Raw genomic sequence first — 20833 nt, 5'->3', positions numbered from 1 at the left:
AAAGTTTTTAATTCACACGTAGATGCATAAAAGTGCCAAATTATATTAATTCTCTGATATCATAGTTCTGCAATTCCAAAGCTACTTAGACAAAGTCAAACATTTTTTTTTTTTAATTCCTGAAAGCACAACCAGCACTGGAAAAAATAATTTCGCCCAGGAATTCTGGTGTGGATTGCCTAGAATTGCAAGCAAAATGTTGTTTTAGGATACTTTTTTTTTTCCCTGAAGATAGGGCCATTGCTTTCATTGGACACTCAGAGGGGTCAATGTGACAGAAATGATTACGAGCCACCAATCTTTTCAATTCCGGAAATATAGATCTGAAGGCCAGGGAGAATGTGATTTTTCCAAGACTAGAAGTCTAATTAGTAGGATTTCTTGAATCCCCTGCTTTCTCATTTAAATATTTTTTTTCTTCTTCTAAAAACATTATGATTGAAGATTTTATGTAAGCTTTATGAAATAGTCCCAAAATAATGAAAATTCAACAACAGTAGTATAGAGCTGGCAATCATTGACGAGTAGTGTGGATGTCTGCTTAGTTTAAAAAAAAGAAAAGCTCATTTTAGTCAATACATAGTTCTTTCTCTTTCTACTTATGCTCAATGTTTCTCCCTATCTTTCTGGAATTCCTTTTCTGGTTGTCTTTTTTCTTCTACTTTATGTCTTCTCATCTTCAAAGAAAATGAGATGGGGATGCTCTTATCTGAAGAACACAGGTGCCTGTAACTTATGCAAGAGAAAACTAAATGATATTCCATTCTCAGATAAACAGATGGCGCACTGATGGGAAGGTTTCTCCCTATATGATCTGTTTACAGTTGTGTAGGAGCTTTGCCAATATGCTAAGGGAGTTGAAGAGTGGGAAGGCAGGGTGCAGGAAAAAAAATTTCCTGCCTGATTAAAAAATTACGTATTCATATAGAAGTTACTGATGCCCCCCCCACCCCCAACTTTTAAGCCATGCTTAAAGTATTATGTGTTTGTTAAATGTTCGTGCGGTACTTGACTCTTCAGAAGTCTTCAGTGTAGCAACCTCACTCTTATTATACTATTATCATAATAATAGTTCCATCTTATTGGAGCTTCCCAACCTTATTATACTATTCCATCTTATACTATTTCATCTTATTTTACTATTCTTGCTGATCCTTTGCTTTGTTTTCCTTACCTACTTAAGCTTAGGGTTACTTTCCACATTGTACCGTGGAACACGATGGGAAATTAAAAAAAAAAATCAAATGCTTAAGTGCAAACTACAAAATAAGTTGTCGCTTAGTAATCAGACTAAGCAATTAAATTTCACACTCTGAGATGCCTCGTAAACTGTTCCAATGTGGGTTGCCCCTGATAAATTCCCCTAGGCATTATAAAAGATATCGTGTAAAAATGCACTAAAAGATATAATTGCACCTTAAAATCAAAAAGCCACGAAAGTCTGGAAGAAATAACAGATGCCTGAAAAATAGAGATTTATTAAAAGGGAGCTATCCATAGTTTTTGATGTTTGTTTTTGTGAGGAAGATTAGCCCTGAGCTAACATCTGTGCCAATTTTCCCCTACTTTATATGTGGGATGCCTCCACAGCCTGGCTGATGAGTGGAGTAGGTCCACACCTGGGATCCGAACCCGTGAACCTGGGCGGCTGAAGTGGAGCACACGGAACTTTAACCATTCAGCCATGGGGCTGACCCCAGTAGTAATTTTGATAAATGAGAGCCCTAGAGAGTATCAGCAGAGCTTAAAATCTTAAGTGGTAACAGGACTAATTGCAAACTAGACTTGAAGCTCTTTATTAGCAGCAAATCCCTGGATTAAATTGAGAAAACTCATTTCTCTCTCCAATCTAAACTGGAAGCAGACATTTTATGAACAGCCTGGAGCCAGAGGTAGGCAAATGAACCGACATAGCTTATATCTTCCCTGGCAAAATTTTTCTCTTTGTAACCTGACTGATTAAGATCTTTAAGAAATGTATATGAAGTGGGTGGGTAAATGTGGCGAGAAAAGCAGGAAAAATGTCCAAGGTGGTCCAAAGTTCCCTTCCTACTCCTTACAGGGCAAATAGGAAGCCCCTCTCAACTTCATTTGGTTCTGTGTGGTTGTTACTTTATTTCTTAGGAAAGTTATTTTTTGCTTTATCTCGTTTTTTTCTTCTTTAGCCAAAACTGGACTGTGATGGAATTCTCTCAGCACTGGCCCTTTCCCAGCAGCCCAACTGTTTCAGAAGGGTGGGGTCCCATCCCTCAGAGGTGGCTGGAGTGCATCCAGCCTGAGCACCCAGTGCTTATGCTGCCCAATACGTCTCGCCCATCCCCTCCGTAGCTGTAACCTGTGAAAAACAGAAAGATGAGGCCTGTGTCCACTCCCTGAAGAAGTTCCCACCCTGCCTTATCTGTTTTCCTCAAACATCTCAGCGGGTCAGGCCTGGTCATTAAAAAACAAGTCCATCTCGTCCAGTTTCCCAGCTAGGAAGATCTGGCCTCTGCCTTCAGACTGTGGACTCAGTCCTGCCTTTCTTGACTGGGGGGCCCACACTGCCAAGTGGCCAGGCCCCAGCATCGGCCCCAGAGAAACTTGGAGCAACCTGCCCAGAAACTCCGCTGCCTATGGGCTGTGGGCAGCTGCATCTGCACCACAGCGCTGAGCATGCTCAGAGGAGAGCATCACCATTTCACTGTGTTCCCAGGCTCTCCAGAGCCAGAAGGATTTCATCCTTTTCCAGAATGCCCATTACTCTTTAGAAATTGTTCCCCTCTGCCTGAAGCCTAGTAAAATCAAGGATCATTTAAACTTTTTATTTGTCTCTTATCTCAGATCTTTTTTCAAATGAAATAGAGTCTAAAAGGAAGAAACTAAAAGTAAATACTCATTTTATTTTCAACTTAAAGTAGATAGGGGACTGACTCTGAAATTTGAGAGCTCGTCAAGAAATGCTGGTGAGTACACCCTTTAGAAGTTTCTCAGACTGCAGGAGGACGGCCTGATGGTCTCTCTGTGGCTGAGGTGATGGCATAACAGAGAGTTCAGCTCCCTGATTTGCTATCTCTAGACTGAGAGAACCAGTAATATTTCACCCCAAATATTTGTATTTCTTGTAGACTTATTCCTTGGGTTTTCCCTGAAGGAGGAAAGACAGAAAAATGAAGGAAGCCTCTTGGTGGCCCTGTGCTTTATATTCTACCTGCAGGGTCTCATTCTGTCCTCATAATAGTGCTGAAAGTAGATAGCATCCCCCGTTTGACAGATGAGGAAACTGAGGCTCAGCAAAATTGAATAACTTGGCCAGTGTCACACAACTAGTAAAGGAAAGAAACACCGTGTGACTTCAGGTCTCTCTTTCTTTTCTCCTATGAAATATCAATACATGCCCTTAAAGTCCCCTGAATCACACAGCCTAGGAGATTAAAAGAAATTTTATCTCCAAGGAATCTCCGTCCAGATTCCTTCCCACCAACTGCCCTTCTCAGTGCCCATGGGAATAATGTCTGAATATTGTCATCTATTTCCTTAATTATTAAAGAGGGACATGCTCTTTATAAAAATTTGCGTTAAAATTTAAAGGCCACGCCACCACCCCTGACCTCGAGATAACTACGGTTAACAGTTTGGTGTGTATCATTCTAGACTTTTTCTAATGCACTTAGAGTATATATGCATTAAGCACCTAGGGCAATTTTGTAATAAACGGAATGGAACATGGTATAACTTTTGAGACTTATAGTGTGCACATTCTCATGTGGGTAAACATAGCAGAGCAGTGTCGGTCTGCGTGATGGCTGCTTACCAATCTACTTATTTATAATATTGATGAGTGTTTAGGTTTACAGTTTCTCACCATTACAAATATTGCTCCAGTGAGCATTCTGTATTCATAATTTTACATGCTACTTCAAGTATTTCTGGTTGATACATTTGTAAAAGTAGAACTGTTAAATTGAAGTGGACATTCTAAATTTAGACATTGCCAAATTGCCCTCCAAAAAAGATTGTCAAATGACTCTTCTATCAACAGTATATGAGTCTATTTATTTATTACTCATTCTGTCATTAATAGGGTTTTAAATCTTTCCCAATCTGCTAACTATTCTTTATTGGATAAGAATAACGTATTTAATACTGATGAGCTTTAGTTCTGAAGCCAAAAGGGCTTGCCAACTTTTCATTCCTGGATCACAAGACTCAACCACCCAGCTACAGACATTGCTGGATAACCATGGGCCACCCCAGCACACAGCCTGCACCACTAAGCTTACTGCATGGTTTTGAGCAAGCCAGACCCATGCTTTCTACCAATAGATGGGAAGAAGAAACTAAAGAAGGTTGGTGCTGGTCTTGGTCAGTCTCTTTCTTAATCTCAATCAATCTGTCCTTCTGCCTCCCTCCCCCTTCCGCCTTCTCCCTCCATCTCTCACCTTTCTTTCTTCCCTTTCCCCTTTATTTAAGTATAATTGACATACAACAAACTGCACATATTTAAAGCATACAATTTACATGTAATTGACAATAATCAATTTCTGGTGTTGCATTTAAAAAGTACTCTCTACACATATGAGCATATATGTGTGCAGGGGTATACATATACACACACACAGTATAGACCTATTCTTAACTTTCTCTTAACCAACTTCATTGTTAACAAAAGGTTTGTAAAACATAATAATTCATGCCCATAGCCACTTTTTTCTTACTCCCTTCACAGCAAAACTGCCTAAAAGCATCATCTCTACTTGCAGTATCTAATTTCTCTTTCTGTTTGCTCTTGACTCTACTCCAATCAGGCTTCCATTCTCAAGATCCGTTGAGCTGTCATCAGTGACCTTCTTGTTGCTAAATCTTTTATTTCAGTTGCTTACAGGTTTCTTTGACTCCTCACTCTCTCCCAAATGTCGTCTATTAGTGAATCATACCAGCTTTACCATCTACATAGATCTGTGAGCATCACCTTCCCATGTTCAAAGCCACCATTATCTCTTGTCTGGATTATCATGAGACTCTAACTGCTCTCCTTTCGCACTTGCTCCCCCATAGTTTCCAAACACTATCGCCTCCTAAAAGATATTTTACTTATTTATTTTGCTAGTTATCTTTCACACCCCTCCTAGAACCTAAGCTCAATGAGAGGAGATATTTTTTTTCCTATTTGATTCTCTGTGATATCCCCAGTACCTAGGAGAGTACCTGACATATAGTACACACTCACATATTTAGATGAATAATAAAAAAAAGTTTAGTAGTCTGTACCCTGAAGGCCAAGTAATTCAACTCCTGACAGTTACCAAGAATCAATTGCTTTTGCTCCCAAAGCTGTTTATACCAGGTTATTATAATAATCATGTAATTGGTTCTAGATGCATTTACCATAAGCATCTTTCCACAAACATTTTTGTTGTATAACTAATTGGCCATAAGGCAGTTTTGCCGTAAGAGATGAAAATAACTGGTTGATGGTTTGGTTTGATAATTTGTGCTCTGATTTTTATATAAACCGTAGCTCCACATTTCCTATAGAACTTTGGAATGTCTACCAGTGGACATGTGACAATATGCCAACAACAAACAACAGTGTGGAAGGCTTTTCACAAGGCAAAACAGAGCTCAGCTGCTAATGTGCATCCTAGCATTTGGGTACTGAAACCTCTCTCAATGAAGGAAGAGATTTTAGCAATAATAAAAAAGTGCAATGGGTGACAATGAGACAAATCAACATGCCAAAAAAGAAAAAATAAAAGTGTTATACTTGAACGAAAGGCTTCGAAGACAAGTGCTTAGGTACAACCCATGAAATAATATCAGTTATTTGTGTATCTTTGCTATGAATCTATACACATTTTATTTTATTTATTTCTAAAATTCTTTTAAAGGTATGCTTTTTTTTTTTTTGGCAAGGAATATTGGCCCTGAGGTAATGTCTGCTGCCAATCTTCCTTTTTTTCTCTTCTCCTCAAAGCCCCAGTATGTTGTCGTCAGATCCTAGTAAATCCTCCTAGTTCTTCTGCATGGGATGCTGCCACAGCATGGCTTGATGAGCGATATATAGGTCCATGCCCAGGATCTGAACTGGCCAACCCCGGCAGCCAAAGTGGAACGTGCCAACTTAACCACTACACCACTGGGCCAGGCCCCCTACACACATTTTAAGTGTATTCAAATATTTTGTATTTCACAATAAAGCCTTTTTAATTTTGTTATCTTTTATGTTTCATTGTCTTCTTTTTAATGTCCCCCTTTTAGCTTTCATTATTTTATCTTTTATGGCAAAATTACCATACACCTAATTAGTTATACAGCTAAAATGCGGCGAAGATGTCTACAGTAAAGATGCTTACCAGGAAAATACTGGACACAATGTCACTAGTTAAATATTGCATTATCTAATAAAAATGAGTACAACAAGAAAATATTTTCTGGAAAACTAAAGTGAATGCTTTGTTAATATTCAATAAAGGCGAGTTGCCAAAAGAAATTGCTTTAAATTTGCTGGTGAGAACACCTGTAAGTTTGGAGAAAATGGTAAAATAATCTGCAAGGTTGTTGTACTTGACAAGAATTTTAAGTTCTGATTCCACTTTGAAGGACCTAATTTGGAAGTAATATGTGATGCTTTATTGGTGTGGCTTTGCTTGGACGATGGTGCAGAACTCCACTTAGCAGACCCATATTCAAGTATAAAGCCTTGGCTCCATATTAAGGGATTGGCAAATGAATACAATTTGGTATTCTAAGTTCAAATAAAATATTTAAGGTATCTTTTATAATTTCATACTCTAAACACTTTTTGGATTAATTGGTTATTACCCTCAATTGGGGCTTATCTTAAGGCATCTGTGTGTGTGTGCATGCTCTTTTTGTTGTTGCTAAACATAATTGGTAGCATTTTATACAAATTTTTCTGTATCTTGTTCTTGTCACTTGACAGTGTATCTTGGAAATCATTTGGTGCCAGCAAAGACGTGATATCTTAATAACTTTAAAAGGTTGAATAGGATTCCACTTTATGAATACAACGTAGTTTATTTTACTTGTCTATTTGTGGTTACTTAGATTATTTCCAAGTTTTAAAAAATTCCTTGCACATGCACAGTTGTATTGTGTATGAATATATCTATAGGATAAATTCCCAGAGACGGCATTGTTGCAGTTTATTTTGATGGCTTTAGAACGGATTGACTTTTGTTCAGGGTTTATGTTTGAATTTGCTTTCTGATATTTAGTCTTAGTTTTGAGCAACCAATATTTTACTCTGAACTTGTAGTTAAATAATTGAAATTCATGTAGAAAAATATGTTTATGATTTGAATCTGGAACTCTGTTTTTATAACAAAAAATTTTTTTAATAAAAGTTTTTGATAACAGGAGATATCTTAGGTACGCAGTTATCATATTATAGTGGAACAGACTGTACTTCCCTCCTGCTTTGCCAAGAATCTGTGCTTCATAAATATCAATCCAGGACATTTGACAACTGTAGGAAACATAGCCAATCTCTAAAAGAATGGTCATATTTACGATTTCTGCCAATCTTCTTTTCATGTCTTTTAGCCATTGAAAACAATATACATATAACTTTTTAAATAAACATTTTTAGATACAAGAATATTTCACAAAATTTTATGAATTTGCTTTTGGATTAAATTTTAGTTTCCCTCTCATTTTAGTCATAAGAAAATGAATTATAAATGAAATTTCCATTATGTTTCTTTGTCCTTGAAGTTTGTCTCCTGAGTAATACATACATATCTTGTTGATCCATGCCCGTAGTTCATGAACTGCAAAGAATAAAATCCACAGGATGCTGTCATCAGTTATATTCTGTGAGCATTTTCAGTCATATTTTAGTACTCATTTAGACTTATATCCTTTTGGAAGAATCTTAATTTGTAGCTGAAAAATTAACTGTGTTGAAAAACTAGTTATAAATTCCATGTTTGTGTTGAACTTTTGCTAGGGGAAAATTTGGTGGTGGGGGGTGGATTTCATTTATCCTTTTAAAGGGATAAATATTTTTCAAATCACCTTGGTAACGGCTGGACCGCAGTCATACAATAAGTTTAGCATCACTTTCTAAGTTAGATGGTGTTGGTCTGGAGTTGACAACATTGATTTTCTGTGAGAATTAAGATTTATCATTTTTTAAAATAAGGGGGGAAATTTGCTTTTTAAAAAACTTGCACTCTATGACTAGGTTTAGGAGGCAAAACAGATTTAACTATTCTGAGAATTGGTGAATTATTTCTACGTGAAGAATATGTAAGTGGTGTTATCCTTTTTGGTTGGGTCTCAGTCTATTGCATGTGAAAGGAAATAAATCTCATTGTCTTTTTTAAAGACACTAGTATGCAGTGACTCTTCTGAATGTGTATGTGAGTGTGGATAAATATCCGTATACAAATGTACATTTATGTTATATATACATTTATATAGTGTATGTGTGCGTGTATATATATAAATTATACATATTGTATATTTTTTATAAGTTTAAAATGTATCTCATTTGAAAGTGGTAAGGGCTTACAAGAAAATCCTTTGGTAGGCTTTGGACTGGCACTGTTTTTCAGTTTTAGTGGGTAATAATGCTCTGGTGAGCCAGGCTTACCCTCAGCTAGTTCACCCCAAGACGGAGCTGGGTAGAAATCCGAAAACATGTTTAGGAAGGAAAGGGAGCGGCAGTGACCCTCTTCAGTTGGTTTTGTTGAAAGTAAATTCAAGCATTTCCTGTTTTTGTACGCTTACAGGGACCTCAGGGGTCATATGCTACTTCAGGAGAGCATTAGCTACTGTTGGAAGTGGAGCGGGTGTCTGTTTGCAAGGATGTGTAACTCAGTGCATCTTTAGTTTGCTAGCTGTCTCTTGATTTCTTAGAATTTGGAGCTAAGGAGATAACCATGCTAATTCTGTATTATTGAGCCTTATTGAGACTTCAAGAACTTTCAGAAGAAGGCACCTCTCCGTGTGTGATTGTCTAATATAATATTCTGCCTACTGATTAGATGGCATCGCTGGATGTTTTAGGTAGAGGAAAAAGCTGGCTTTGGTAGCAGTCCTGTCTTCTTGTGGGGGGGGGGGTTCCCCTATTCAGGAAAGTCTCCTGCAAAATGGGTGGACATTCCCTGAAGCGTGGTGCCCCGCTCCCCCCATACATTGTATGTAGTGCAGCATCTTACATGGAAACAGGTGGTATATGAAACACAAAACAGCTTCAATAAATTATAATTAATATCCTCACAGATTCAAGAGGATATTGTATTGGCCAAATTAGGACACATTGCTATATAAAACACCAATTAGAACAAAAACCTCTTCCTGAAAATAAAAAATCTGATTGCCTGCTCTCTCTTACTCATTGCTAATAAACCGACAATATTTCTATATTAATTTCATATGCCATTAGAAAAAGGCACAAATTTAGACAAAGCAACATTTTATAAGTGCAAAGTCATATACTAAAATATCTCTAGACTGAAGGACCATAAATGACTTTTTAAATTTCCTGTTTATCTTTTTCTGTATTTTCCAAACTTCCTATAGGGAAAAAAGACATAATAATTCAAGGCATTAGCTTCATACCCTTTAGACATCAATTGCTGAAAGGAAAGAAGCTAGTACTTTCTGGAAAGAAAAGTTAGATTAATGGGAATTATCCTTATCATTCTCTCATAAATTATGTTTTTTAAAAAAAGTAAACTGTGTTACAAATTATTAGGACATAAATGTATGAAAACAGCACATCAATTTGAGTCCTTGCATAAAATTCAGGTATGGCACTTGAAAAAATCTTGTGAATATTCAAACTTAATATTATGGATGGACGCTGATTATGTGATAAATGGTTAGAACTGTACTTTATATTTAAAAAGTAAGTAAGACAGTTTGAGGGGTAGGATATAGTCTCTCTCCGCACTGCATGATAGCTAGAGCATGGATGTGAGACTTAATCATGGCCAGTGAAATGCCCCTGTATGGGACTTCAAACCTTGAGGATTAATGCAAAGCTATGTTGGGTCAATTAGTGATTTTTTCAGGCGGCTACTGCAGAACCCAGGGTCTGATGAGGCAGCATCATCCTATTGAACCATTCCTGTGGCATGCAACTTGGCTAATGCCATGTCTCCCTTCATTCCTGACCCAAGCTGGCTCTCCACTACTCAGTACATAGATTCTATAGATAATCTACACCAATCCATATTTTTTTTATTGCCGTTAACATTAGTTTATAACATTATATAATGTTCAGGTGTACATTGTTATATATTTTGATTTCTGTGTAGATTCCATCATGTTCACCACCCAAAGACTAATTACAATCTATCACCACACACATACCTAAACACTCCTTTCACCCTCCCCACTCCCCTCTTCCTGTCTGGTGACCACCAATCCAATCTCTGTTTCTATGTGTTTGTTTGTCGTTGCTTTTATCTTTTACTTATGAGTGATGTCATACAGTATTTGACTTTCTCCCTCTGACTTATTTCACTTAGCATAACACTCTCAAGGTCCATCCATGTTGTCACAAATGGCCAGATTTCATTATTTCTTACGGCTGAATAATATTCCATTGTGTATATATACCACATCTTAAAGATCCCTCAATGGGCACCTAGGTTGCTTCCAAGTCTTGGCTATTGTGAATAATGCTGCAATGAACATAGGGGTGTGTGTATCTTTATGCATTTGTGTTTTCATGTCCTTTGGATAAATATCCAGCAGCGGAATATCTGGATCATTCGGTAGATCTTTGAGGAATCTCCATACTGTTTTCTATAGTGGCTGCACCAGTTTCACTCCCACCAGCAGTGTATGACGGTTCCCATCTCTCCACATCCTCTCCAACGCTTATTGTTTCCTGTCTTGTTAATTATAGCCATTCTGACAGGAGTGAGACCAATCAGTATTGTTAACAATAGGCTCATTTATGCTATTTAACAATTGCATTATAGTGAGACTTTTGCATATAGGGTCCACCTCATGCCTCTTTGAATGCCTTGTAGCGCCCATTCAAAGACCTTCACACTGTAGGTGTTAGTGTTCATTTTCCAAACCTTATTTAATGACTTTTCTACTAATTAATTTTCCTTATTTTGGATATGTCTGTTGGGAAGTTACCTGTGACTTGCCAATTCATTCAGAAGAAGATATATTGCTGTATGCCAACCACTGTTGTAGATGTCAGAGATACAGACACGAAACATAGCATTCCTTCCTTTATGAAGCTTACATTCTTGAAGACAGATAGAAAATAAACACGTAAACCAATAAATAGTTTTGGGTATAGATAAGGGATATAAAGCTTATAAAATGGGCTAATATAGTGAGGAGAGGGTGCTGCTTTAGCTAGGATAACCAGGGATAGCTTTTGAGGAAGTGATATTTAATAATACATAAATAGACGTGAAGATCTACAGAAAGAGTATGCCTAAGTGAAAGAACTGTAAATGCAAAGGTCCTGAGACAGAAATGGACTTGGTGTGTATGGTTAGAATCTAGTGAGTGAGGGATGAGTAGAAAGAAATGAAGTTGAACGTCTGGCAGAGGGGCCAGTCTTCTCTAGGGCATTGTGGACCACAGTAAGGATTTCAAGTAGGAAGCCTTTGCGGGAGTTTAAGCAGGAAAGTGATGTAATGTGAATTGATTTATGCTTTTGAAAGATCATTCTGGCTGTTCTGTGCAAGCTGGACTTTTGGAGGAAGAGGAATTGGTTAGGAGCCTGTTGCAATAGGCAGATCGAAGGTATTGCTTGCTTGGCTAGGGTTGTAGCCATGGAGAAGTGGTTTCTGCTGGCTGTTCCCAAGCACAGATGTTCTGTTATGAGAGGCAGTACTAGCATGCGAGCCACTTCAGCATGTGCTTCCCAATGTACAGTTGCAGGATGAGATTTAGAGCCTGTTGTAGGATATGGAGCATGTATGTATATGATACTCACTTCTTAACATGAAAGAGAGTATAAAATGCCAGAAGGAAGGCAGTGTTGGCATTCCCTCATCTATAGGAAAGCCAGCATTGTGTTGGTCAAGACAGTATTAAGGGGCTGAAACTTTCACCCAGGAATATTAAAAAGAGATCATAATGAGTGTTCTACTCAGCTTTGGAGATCTGCGTGTTGTTAATGCCCTTTTCTAAAAGATGAGTGATGGAAACACCGTAATACCTCACACAGTGAGTGAAATCATGAAACCTTAAATGTATAAATAATTTACTATGACCATAAAGAGGTAGAAGTGTTGGGCATTAAACTAAACGAAGTAGAATTGGTATTAAGATAGAAATGACTTATTGTGGAGATATCTTAGTTGCATTAATTTTATCTTCTCAATGTTCTGGAAAATGGATTTTATTTATTTGGTTTTTTGAGAAAGATTAGCCCTGAACTAACATCTGCTGCCAAGTTTCCTCTTTTTGCTGAGGCAGATTGGCCCTGAGCTAACATCTGTGCCCATCTTCCTCTATTTTATATGTGGGACACCTGCCACAGCATGGCTTGATAAGTGGTGCATTGATCTGTGCCCAAGATCTGAACCCTGGCGAACCCTGGGCTGCTGAAGTGGAGCGTGTGAATTTAACTGCTACACCACCAGGCCAGCCCCTGGAAAAAGGATTTTATAATTAATCTAGGTTATTCTTTTAGAAGAAGCTTTAATCTCAAAAAGTCTCCAGTACAATGACCCCCTAACTGACCTAGGAATAAGCTTTATATCTGTGGTCTGTTATCTAACATAGCCTCTTTTAAGGGAGATATTTTAGAAGGATTTCCTAGCTAGCCAAATCTTATATGTGTACCTTCATAGCAGAAATCAGACTATAACTACAGAAATGATCTAAAATTGGATTGGATTCTGGGATACCAACGATGCTTCCCTGAAGGAATACACCTTTTAGTGGCCATAGAAAAAGTGGTTTATGTATTTGAACACTTATTTCCCCCCTTGACCTCTACCAAAGCCTCTGAGATAAGAAGGACTGTTGCTGAGATCCCCATTCGAGAAACAAGAAGAGTGAGGCCAAAGGAGAGGTTAACTTGGACACAGCACCGGTGGACAATTGATTTAACTTGACTTGTTTTAGATCCGTGGGACGTCTGACTTTTTTTTTTTTTTTTTTGGAAAAACACAAATTTGCCAGCCAGACTGGAAATGCTTTCTGTTTTTTTCATCAAAAATCTTGGGCTTTCTCCCTAGAGGTCTTCTTTGTCAAAGACTTTTCTTCTCTTTAACTTTGGTTCTTATGTTCCCTATGTAAGCAAAGTTCAACGAGTAGGGAAAAGTCACTCTAGAAAAAAGACTCTAATTGTGGGAGCAGATGGTACGTATTAGTCAGCTGATGGGGTTGTGTCGATTTGAGAGAAGATGCGGTAATATGATCTTGTTCTGCAGCTGTGACCTGTTGTTCCAAAACACCTCCTTCCTCCCTGCTTTTTACATCTACATTCCAGCACCTCTCCATCCATCTTTGTGGGCATTGGAACCCTCACAGATTGATTTGACAGATGTATAAGAAAGGAATGAAGCTCGCTCTAGGAAGAGCCATTTCTGCTGTTTATTCCAGCCCACAGATGTTTTTTGAAAATCCTTCTCCCCATGTTCCTTGTAATGTTGGCAAATCATGCAGAGTGTAACCATTCTTGTTCAGCACACTAAGAGCCAATTTCCCAGGGCTCAAATTGCCATAAGCCTCTCGTGATGTCTTTACAGCATCTCCATCTGAAGTCTTGCTGGTACCTCAAACTAAAGATATATGGAACCAAGGTCATCATCTCTGTTCTCCTCAGAAAACACTAACTAACCCTTTCTCTTGTTATTTCCTCCTTCAGTGAAAGATAGAACCGTTCTTCCTTCACCTAAATGGAAAAATCTAGGAGTCATCCTAGACTCTTTTTATCTTTCTCATTCATTTCATGCAATCTATGTCCTAAATACTTTCCAAATCCTTCCATACCTCTCTTTCCACATTGCCAATACCTGGATTCAGCCTTTCATTATTTCTCCTCTGGATTTGGAAATGTCTGATGTTCTTTCCTTGATTTTTATCCAGATCATTTTCTTCTTCCATTCTGTTACAGTGTTGTATATTAAATGAAACTCTGACCCATGAGGCCAATGAAATTAAAATCTTATAGGAGGAGGTACAAGTGAGGATCATTGCTTCTTGTAAGCTCTGGGCTCTTGTAATATGTGGCTAGGTTTGAGAATCAGTGTTGGGCTAGAGAAATTTCAAATGTCGTAGCCAGATACACAAGGTCTTCATGACCTTGGACATCTTATCTTCTGCTTCTGACTTCATAATAAGTTACCATAAACTGCTTGTGCTTCCTCTTGCTTTCATGCTATTGCACAGCATCCTTTGGTTTTAGGCCGTGGTCTGTGGGGATTCGTCCATCAGAAATATTCTGGAAATATACAAACTACCTAAAGCCCTGTCCCTACTGAGTAGCACGTTGTTTTATTTGCCATTTTGGTATAGGGATTGAGTTGACCCATGAGAACCTCCACAATGATTTGGGGCTTCTGTGCTTGTCTGTGTTCCCTCTCTTTTCCTTCTTATCCTCCTTATATCCAACTGCAAGTCCTTGTGATCTCTCATAATCAGGATGGTATCATCTCAGAGCTTTTTGAAATGCCAGGTCTCTATGGTCCAAAACATGCTTCCGTCTTCTGCCCTGGAGGAAATCTGCCCTGGTACTGTGCCGCACCCTTTTCACACATTGTGCCTCCCACAATGGCAATTGGTAGGGTACAGAGGGCTTTCACATGTTGTATCTCAGTTTCATCCTCACCACCCGCTACCAGGCAGGCAGGGAGCTATTACTCCTCCACTTTACAGATATGGAGAAGGAGGTTCTTTTTACTCTTACTAACCTGATTTATAAGTGTGCACTTGAGTCTCTACAGATTACATGTTGATAGGGTCCGCAATGCGCATCTCAAGTCCTATAACCCAGTTGAATTATGGTTGATTAGTTATTACTCAACGGGTTTGGGCGTAGTTTGTTTTTGTTTTTAGAAACTGGGAAGTAAGTCTATAATTTGAGCAAACTTGATTTCATAAAATTCACTCACTATTGTTTAGAAGCCTAATCACCTTGGAATTTTCCAGGCTCCATTTTCCACTTCTGTAGTCCGTCTTCATCTTCTGGTCAGTTTGGTCCCTGGCACCTCTGTGAAAGAGGAGGGAAGGGAAGAGAAGAAGGGAGAACCGTATGATTGGTTTTAGATGTTGATTTTTGAGGCCTGTACTGTGAGTCCCTTGAATTACTCCATTGAGTCTTGAAGATCCAAACACAGGGTGTTGGGACTGTATGGTTGGGCTTAATCACAGTACTAAAAACAGTTCCTTTCAGAGAAGAGGGGAGAGGACTCTGAGTTCCTCAGTGAAGTGTCCACATAGATTACTCCTGCATCAGGCCATGGTGTTTCCTACTTCCCATCTCTGATCTAGCAAGGCACCTTGCGTTTTTTGGCCCAAAAGTAAGGCCCATGGGCTAGCCTCTGAAACCATGGGTTTATTGAAAATTAGAAGAAATTATAAACAATAAATGACTGTATTTGAATTCTTTCTCTTTTGAATAAAGTCACGCAATTTGAGCAAGTCAGTGAGAATAAAGATGTCCCCTTCTGCTGCCTGGCTGGAGAAAAGGATCATTTTATTTAAAATAAATCTGTTGAGATGCATATTGCTGGTATCTAATCAAGCTCTGAATTTGAGTTCAATTAGAGCTTTGATGAAAGAAAGGGGAAAGGAAACTTGAAAGAATGCTCTTCCATTCATGAAGGGCCTGCGTGTTTTTAGTTTCCAAGTAAATAGAATAATGGGACCATGTATTTTCCATCCAAGCTTTTTCCACCCTGAGAATAATTCCCTTCCTGGCTTCTCAATGAATAATGCATTATTTCTGAAACCCATGAGGCATTCCTTTGATTTTCCTTTATGTTTAGCTTTCTGAGTGATTTTCAAGCAAGGAAATTCAAGGACTTGGAATGAATGCTTTATTAACATTTTTACTTGAAGTTCAAATAGCTCCTTGGCTATTATCTCCTGATATTTGAAATATTTTTTCTTCTCTCTAAGGCAAGTCTAAGGTATTGTATTTATTAGAAAATGAAGCACCTTGGACAGTCTTCAAAGTGAACAGCAGTTTAAAACCAATACACATTTGTGTTTAGAACAAAGAGCTTTATGGGGGTACTTTTCTCCTTTCTTTATTTTCATTTCCCTGCTGAAAAGGTTCAAAAAAAAGAAAGCTCACATTCAAGACTGGCTGTTTGGAGACTAAATCTCGTTTGTTTATATTTTGTGAAACTCATTCCTTGAGGCTAGTCCAATTCCATGACCCCAGTCCAAGCCTGCATGCACCTAGGCCAATACCATTTAAGTCTCAAGATTCACGTGCTTTTCTGTGATCACTCCTGTTCTCTGTCTGCCCATTGTGTAGCCTGATTATACATACGGCATGAGATGGAGGGGAGGTGAGGGCGCCTACCTGTTCCGTTGGCTCATGTTTTGTTAGCCGAGACTCCCCAGCAGATCCTGGGGTAATATAGTGGCAGATTTTAATGCTATTTCACAACCTCCATTTCCCCTGGGAGCCAAATGAGTGATTTCTGAAACTAAATAAACTGGAATTAAGAATATAATCTATATTTCTATTCTTTTTTCAGTTATAGTAAAATCTTGATGGTTCAGAATAGTTGAAGAAAGAACCAAGTTGGTCTAAATTAGTAAAACACCTAAAGCATAAAATTTGGTTTAAAATAATTTTATTAATTTCAAGAAATAGGGACTGTAACATAGCATTTTCTGAAGTGTGGCCTCTGGAGCCAGTCTCTAAGAGCAGAAATTCTGAGGTTTGTCTCCTGTCTGTCACTTTCCAGTACCATGGATTTGAGTAAGATAACTTTTCTGGGTCTTAGTTTCTTCATCTGTATGGTGGGACTATAATTTCTATCTCATATGGCTCTTGTGCGGATTAAACGAGTTAATATTTGTAAAGCATATAGAAAAGCACTCTGTAAGTGATTGTTGAATAAAAATAAAAGTAAACATACATCTTATCATTGGAAATTGCTATTTCTAAAGAGGTCCATGCTACTGAGTAGATAATAACAATATTGTCGTTATTATTGTTATTGTTACTGCTAAGATATACTGAGTGATTATTATCTTAGCACTCGTTTACTCTTTACAACAAACCTAATGAGGTAAATATAATCATTTCTATTTTTCACGTGAGAAAACTGAGGTAAGAAAGTAATGGCTTGAGTTCACCCAGTTTATTAAATGGCAAAGCAAGGATTTGAGCCCAGTCAAGGTGAATCCAGAAACTGTGCCTTAACACTAAAGGACATTTGTCACAGTGCTTATCTTTTGCCTGAAAATAATATGCTGTTAAAAACCATATTTTTATAAGCACTGAAGTTTGTATCCTGAAGGCAGTTTTTCATGTCTTAATTGCTTAGCAAACTCTGTGTTTTGCTCAAGGTAGTCATCATCAGTGTCTCATAAATACTCAATTTTAGTAGGGGCTGAATTAATGAGAGTTCATTAAACTGCTTATTTTATCCTTAAAATTTTTTTCTGATTATTGCAGATAGTGAATACTGCGTGTCCCATGATCTGCTGGCTTCGAATCAGTATTTTTATATTGAACTGAAATCATTTTACTTTATGGTTGTTTGTTTCATAATTATATACTTTTGTTCTCTCTTTTTAAAATTCTCCTGGTCCTTGTCTTTGTAGGTGCCTTTATTATCTGCTGGACTCCTGGGTTGGTCTTGTTACTCCTCGATGTGTGCTGTCCGCAGTGTGACGTTCTGGCCTATGAGAAATTTTTCCTTCTGCTTGCCGAGTTCAACTCTGCCATGAACCCCATCATCTACTCCTACCGTGACAAGGAGATGAGTGCCACCTTCAGACAGATCCTCTGCTGCCAGCGCAGTGAGAACACCAGCGGCCCCACGGAAGGCTCAGACCGCTCGGCTTCCTCCCTCAACCACACCATCTTGGCTGGAGTTCACAGCAATGACCACTCTGTGGTTTAGAAAGGAAGCTAAGATGAGAAGCGAGCCATCATCCACTGAGGGATGAACAGCCTCCCCCTACCCAAATGCTAGGGCCAGGTGGCATGCGAGAGAGAGAGGAGAAATGAACTCATGTACTTAAACACTAACCAATGGCAGTATTTGTTCCTAGACCCAAGAAGACTTGATATATATTGAAAATTAGCTTATGTGACATCCCTCATCCTGATCCCCATTCGTTTTGAAAGTAGAAGGTGGAGATCTTGCAATGGAATTCATAAATAGACTCTGGAGTGTCCATTTAGACTACACTAACTAGGCTTCGAAAGATTTTGTGTGGTTTGGTGCAAGTCAGAATAAATTCTGACTAATTGAATCCACAACTTCATTTATATACAGGCTTCCCTTTTTTATTTTTAAAGGATACATTTCATTTAATAAACATGTTTATGCCTATCAGCATGCTTGTGATGGATAAGCCTAAGACTGTTTTTACACTACCGTAACTCCATTTTTTTCCTTATTTAGGAAAACTGTAAATTAGAATTATTTTTTAGAAAGCATGCATATAATGTATGTATGCAGTATGCCTTACTTAAAAAGATAAAAGGGTATTAATTTTAAATCTTCTAGAAAAGAGAAGAACCTAGATGTCGAAGCCAGTATTTGTTTAGGTTATGAAACAAACAATGCTTTGATCACAACATGACCTTTTTTAAAAGTGTTGTAACACATATAAAACAGAGGGAATGTAAATTTATTACCAAAAGAATATGTACTCTAAGAAAGTCATAGAAGATGAAGCATAGTAATATTGTTCCACATATTTATAACAGCCAATACATTCTAATTATCAGTACGTCAGAGGAATTTTTTAATAGCCTGTGTTTTTCTGTATTATAAAATAATACATAGACATTGTTGTAGAAAACTTGAAAGATGCAGAAATGTATAAAACAGAAAAAAAATTACTGATAATATCACAACTCAGAAGTAACCACCGTTAACAGCTTTTCCCCCTGTGTATGCCTATATGTATATTATATACCTTTTTATATAATTGGGATAATATTGTAAACAATTTTATAACCAGTTTTTTTTCCACTGCAGAATTGCCACGTTTTCCTGTGGCATTAAAAATTTTACAAAAACATAATTTTAGTGGTTATATAATACTCCATTTAATGGGCGCAACTCGGTTTATTTAACCATTCCCATATTGTTGACTACTTAGGTTATTTCTAATTTTCACTATTATAAATAATGTTGCAAAACTTTTGTATATAGAAAACTTTGTCCATGTAATTGATTATTTACTTAGGACATATTCCCATGAAGGATTTTTTTAAAATGTGAAATGTCTTTTTATGCTCTTACCTTTTATAAAAAGGGATTTCTTGCTTTGTACCGCATTGGTGGCAATTGTGAGGAAAGCCAGTTAAATTACCTTTTTAGAAAGGAAATACAGTGGTTTCTTTAGTTTAGAGTGACTTTTTTTATATAACAAGATGGCCTAGAAACAGTCAACTGTCATAAATAACCAGGACACCCTGGTTAATATGTCTAGCAATTCCAAATTTTGTTTGAGGGACTGATTCTCAGCTGTTGGTAGCCATGACTGTCATGTAGAATTGGAGAAAATGCAAAGAAATCAAACGTGCCGAGTGTAGAAAGGATCTTCATATTAAATAGCTTGGACCCTTCTGTATCAGGCAAGTAGTGTGTGTCAGTGTGTGACTGGATGCCATGCATTATCTACGTAAGCTAGTAATCGCACCAGTTTGTTATAGTAAGTAACCAGCTAAGCCACAGTCATGAAGCAAGTATGGGAAAGTCAGGAGTACGTTTAAGAGAAAGATGTCCAGAAGAAAAATGGTTGTGTAGGAAGGGGGAAGTCAGTGCATGGGCACCATTCGAGCAGAGGGCAGACTTGTAAAGTGCCCAAAGTGAAAAGAATGTGAGGAACCAGTTAGCAGAAAGGTGTTTGCACATACTTTATACAAACTACAGAGCATCTTATATTGGAAGTGAAAGCAATGAACTTGGACTTTTACTCATGTGCATATATTCTGAAGGCAATATGGACTATTTGAAATTAAAAACATACTAATTGGACCTTAATAAATCATTCTCAATCCGTGTTTTGGTAATGTGTGGTTCTGGTCAGTGCTGTCTCTCTTGTTGGAGAGTCTTCCGGTTTGAATTGCGTGGTGCTTTCCTTCTGTGACCTCTTTTATTTCACTGCCATGAGGGCCAGTGAACTTTGAGGTGAAGCCATCATATGCTTCCCCAGCTCAGAACTGCTTTTTTCAACCTAACAAGTCTTTCCTGTGTCCAAGAGACGGTGGTTAATGTTGTACGAAAGGAGGGATAACATCTTAGGACAATACTTTACTTCAGTGGTGAAACTGTTAGAATGAGTGTCTTTTGGAAAAACTCTGATTTTATAAAAGCTTATGATGACTTGATGGAAAACGCTCACTAGGAGTTTATCAAGTTACAATGGTCTTTCTGCTTGTAGATTTAATAACAAGATAAAAGTGATAAGTATCTTGCAGTTATATGCTAATTGTATTCTTTTCAATATATTGCTAAGAGGTTGGAAAAAGATAGGTTTATGTAAATGAATGCCTCCATGAGTACTGGAAGAGAATGCTGAATCTTAATTTTAGGTGGATGTAAGATTGTTAGAATCAAATGTTTTGGAGCTCTTCTTCACAAATTACCCACTTCTCACATATTGCTTTTTTTTTTTTTTTTTTTTTTTTACTAGTGAAACCGTAATTTCCTACACCCAAAACCTCAGAGAACATTTTATA

General features: G+C 37.7%; 1 protein-coding gene across 16 annotated transcripts in view; it reads left to right on the top strand.

Moving 5' to 3' along the window:
* Positions 1-20164, top strand: part of LPAR1 (lysophosphatidic acid receptor 1) — a 353585-nt gene extending 333421 nt beyond the window's left edge. For all 16 annotated transcript variants that reach the window (XM_070595019.1, XM_070595020.1, XM_070595018.1 and 13 more), the window contains one exon: positions 17734-20164. In XM_070595019.1, coding sequence (XP_070451120.1) covers positions 17734-18035 — 302 coding nt within the window. In that variant the 3' untranslated portion in view covers positions 18036-20164. The remainder of the gene's footprint in view (positions 1-17733) is intronic.
* Positions 20165-20833: the final 669 nt, after the last annotated feature.

Source organism: Equus przewalskii, chromosome 26, assembly GCF_037783145.1.
Source record: "Equus przewalskii isolate Varuska chromosome 26, EquPr2, whole genome shotgun sequence".
Classification (NCBI taxonomy): Eukaryota; Metazoa; Chordata; class Mammalia; order Perissodactyla; family Equidae; genus Equus; species Equus przewalskii.
The sequence above is the reverse complement of the archived record's forward strand: the minus strand, read 5'-3'. Positions and strand labels throughout refer to the sequence as shown.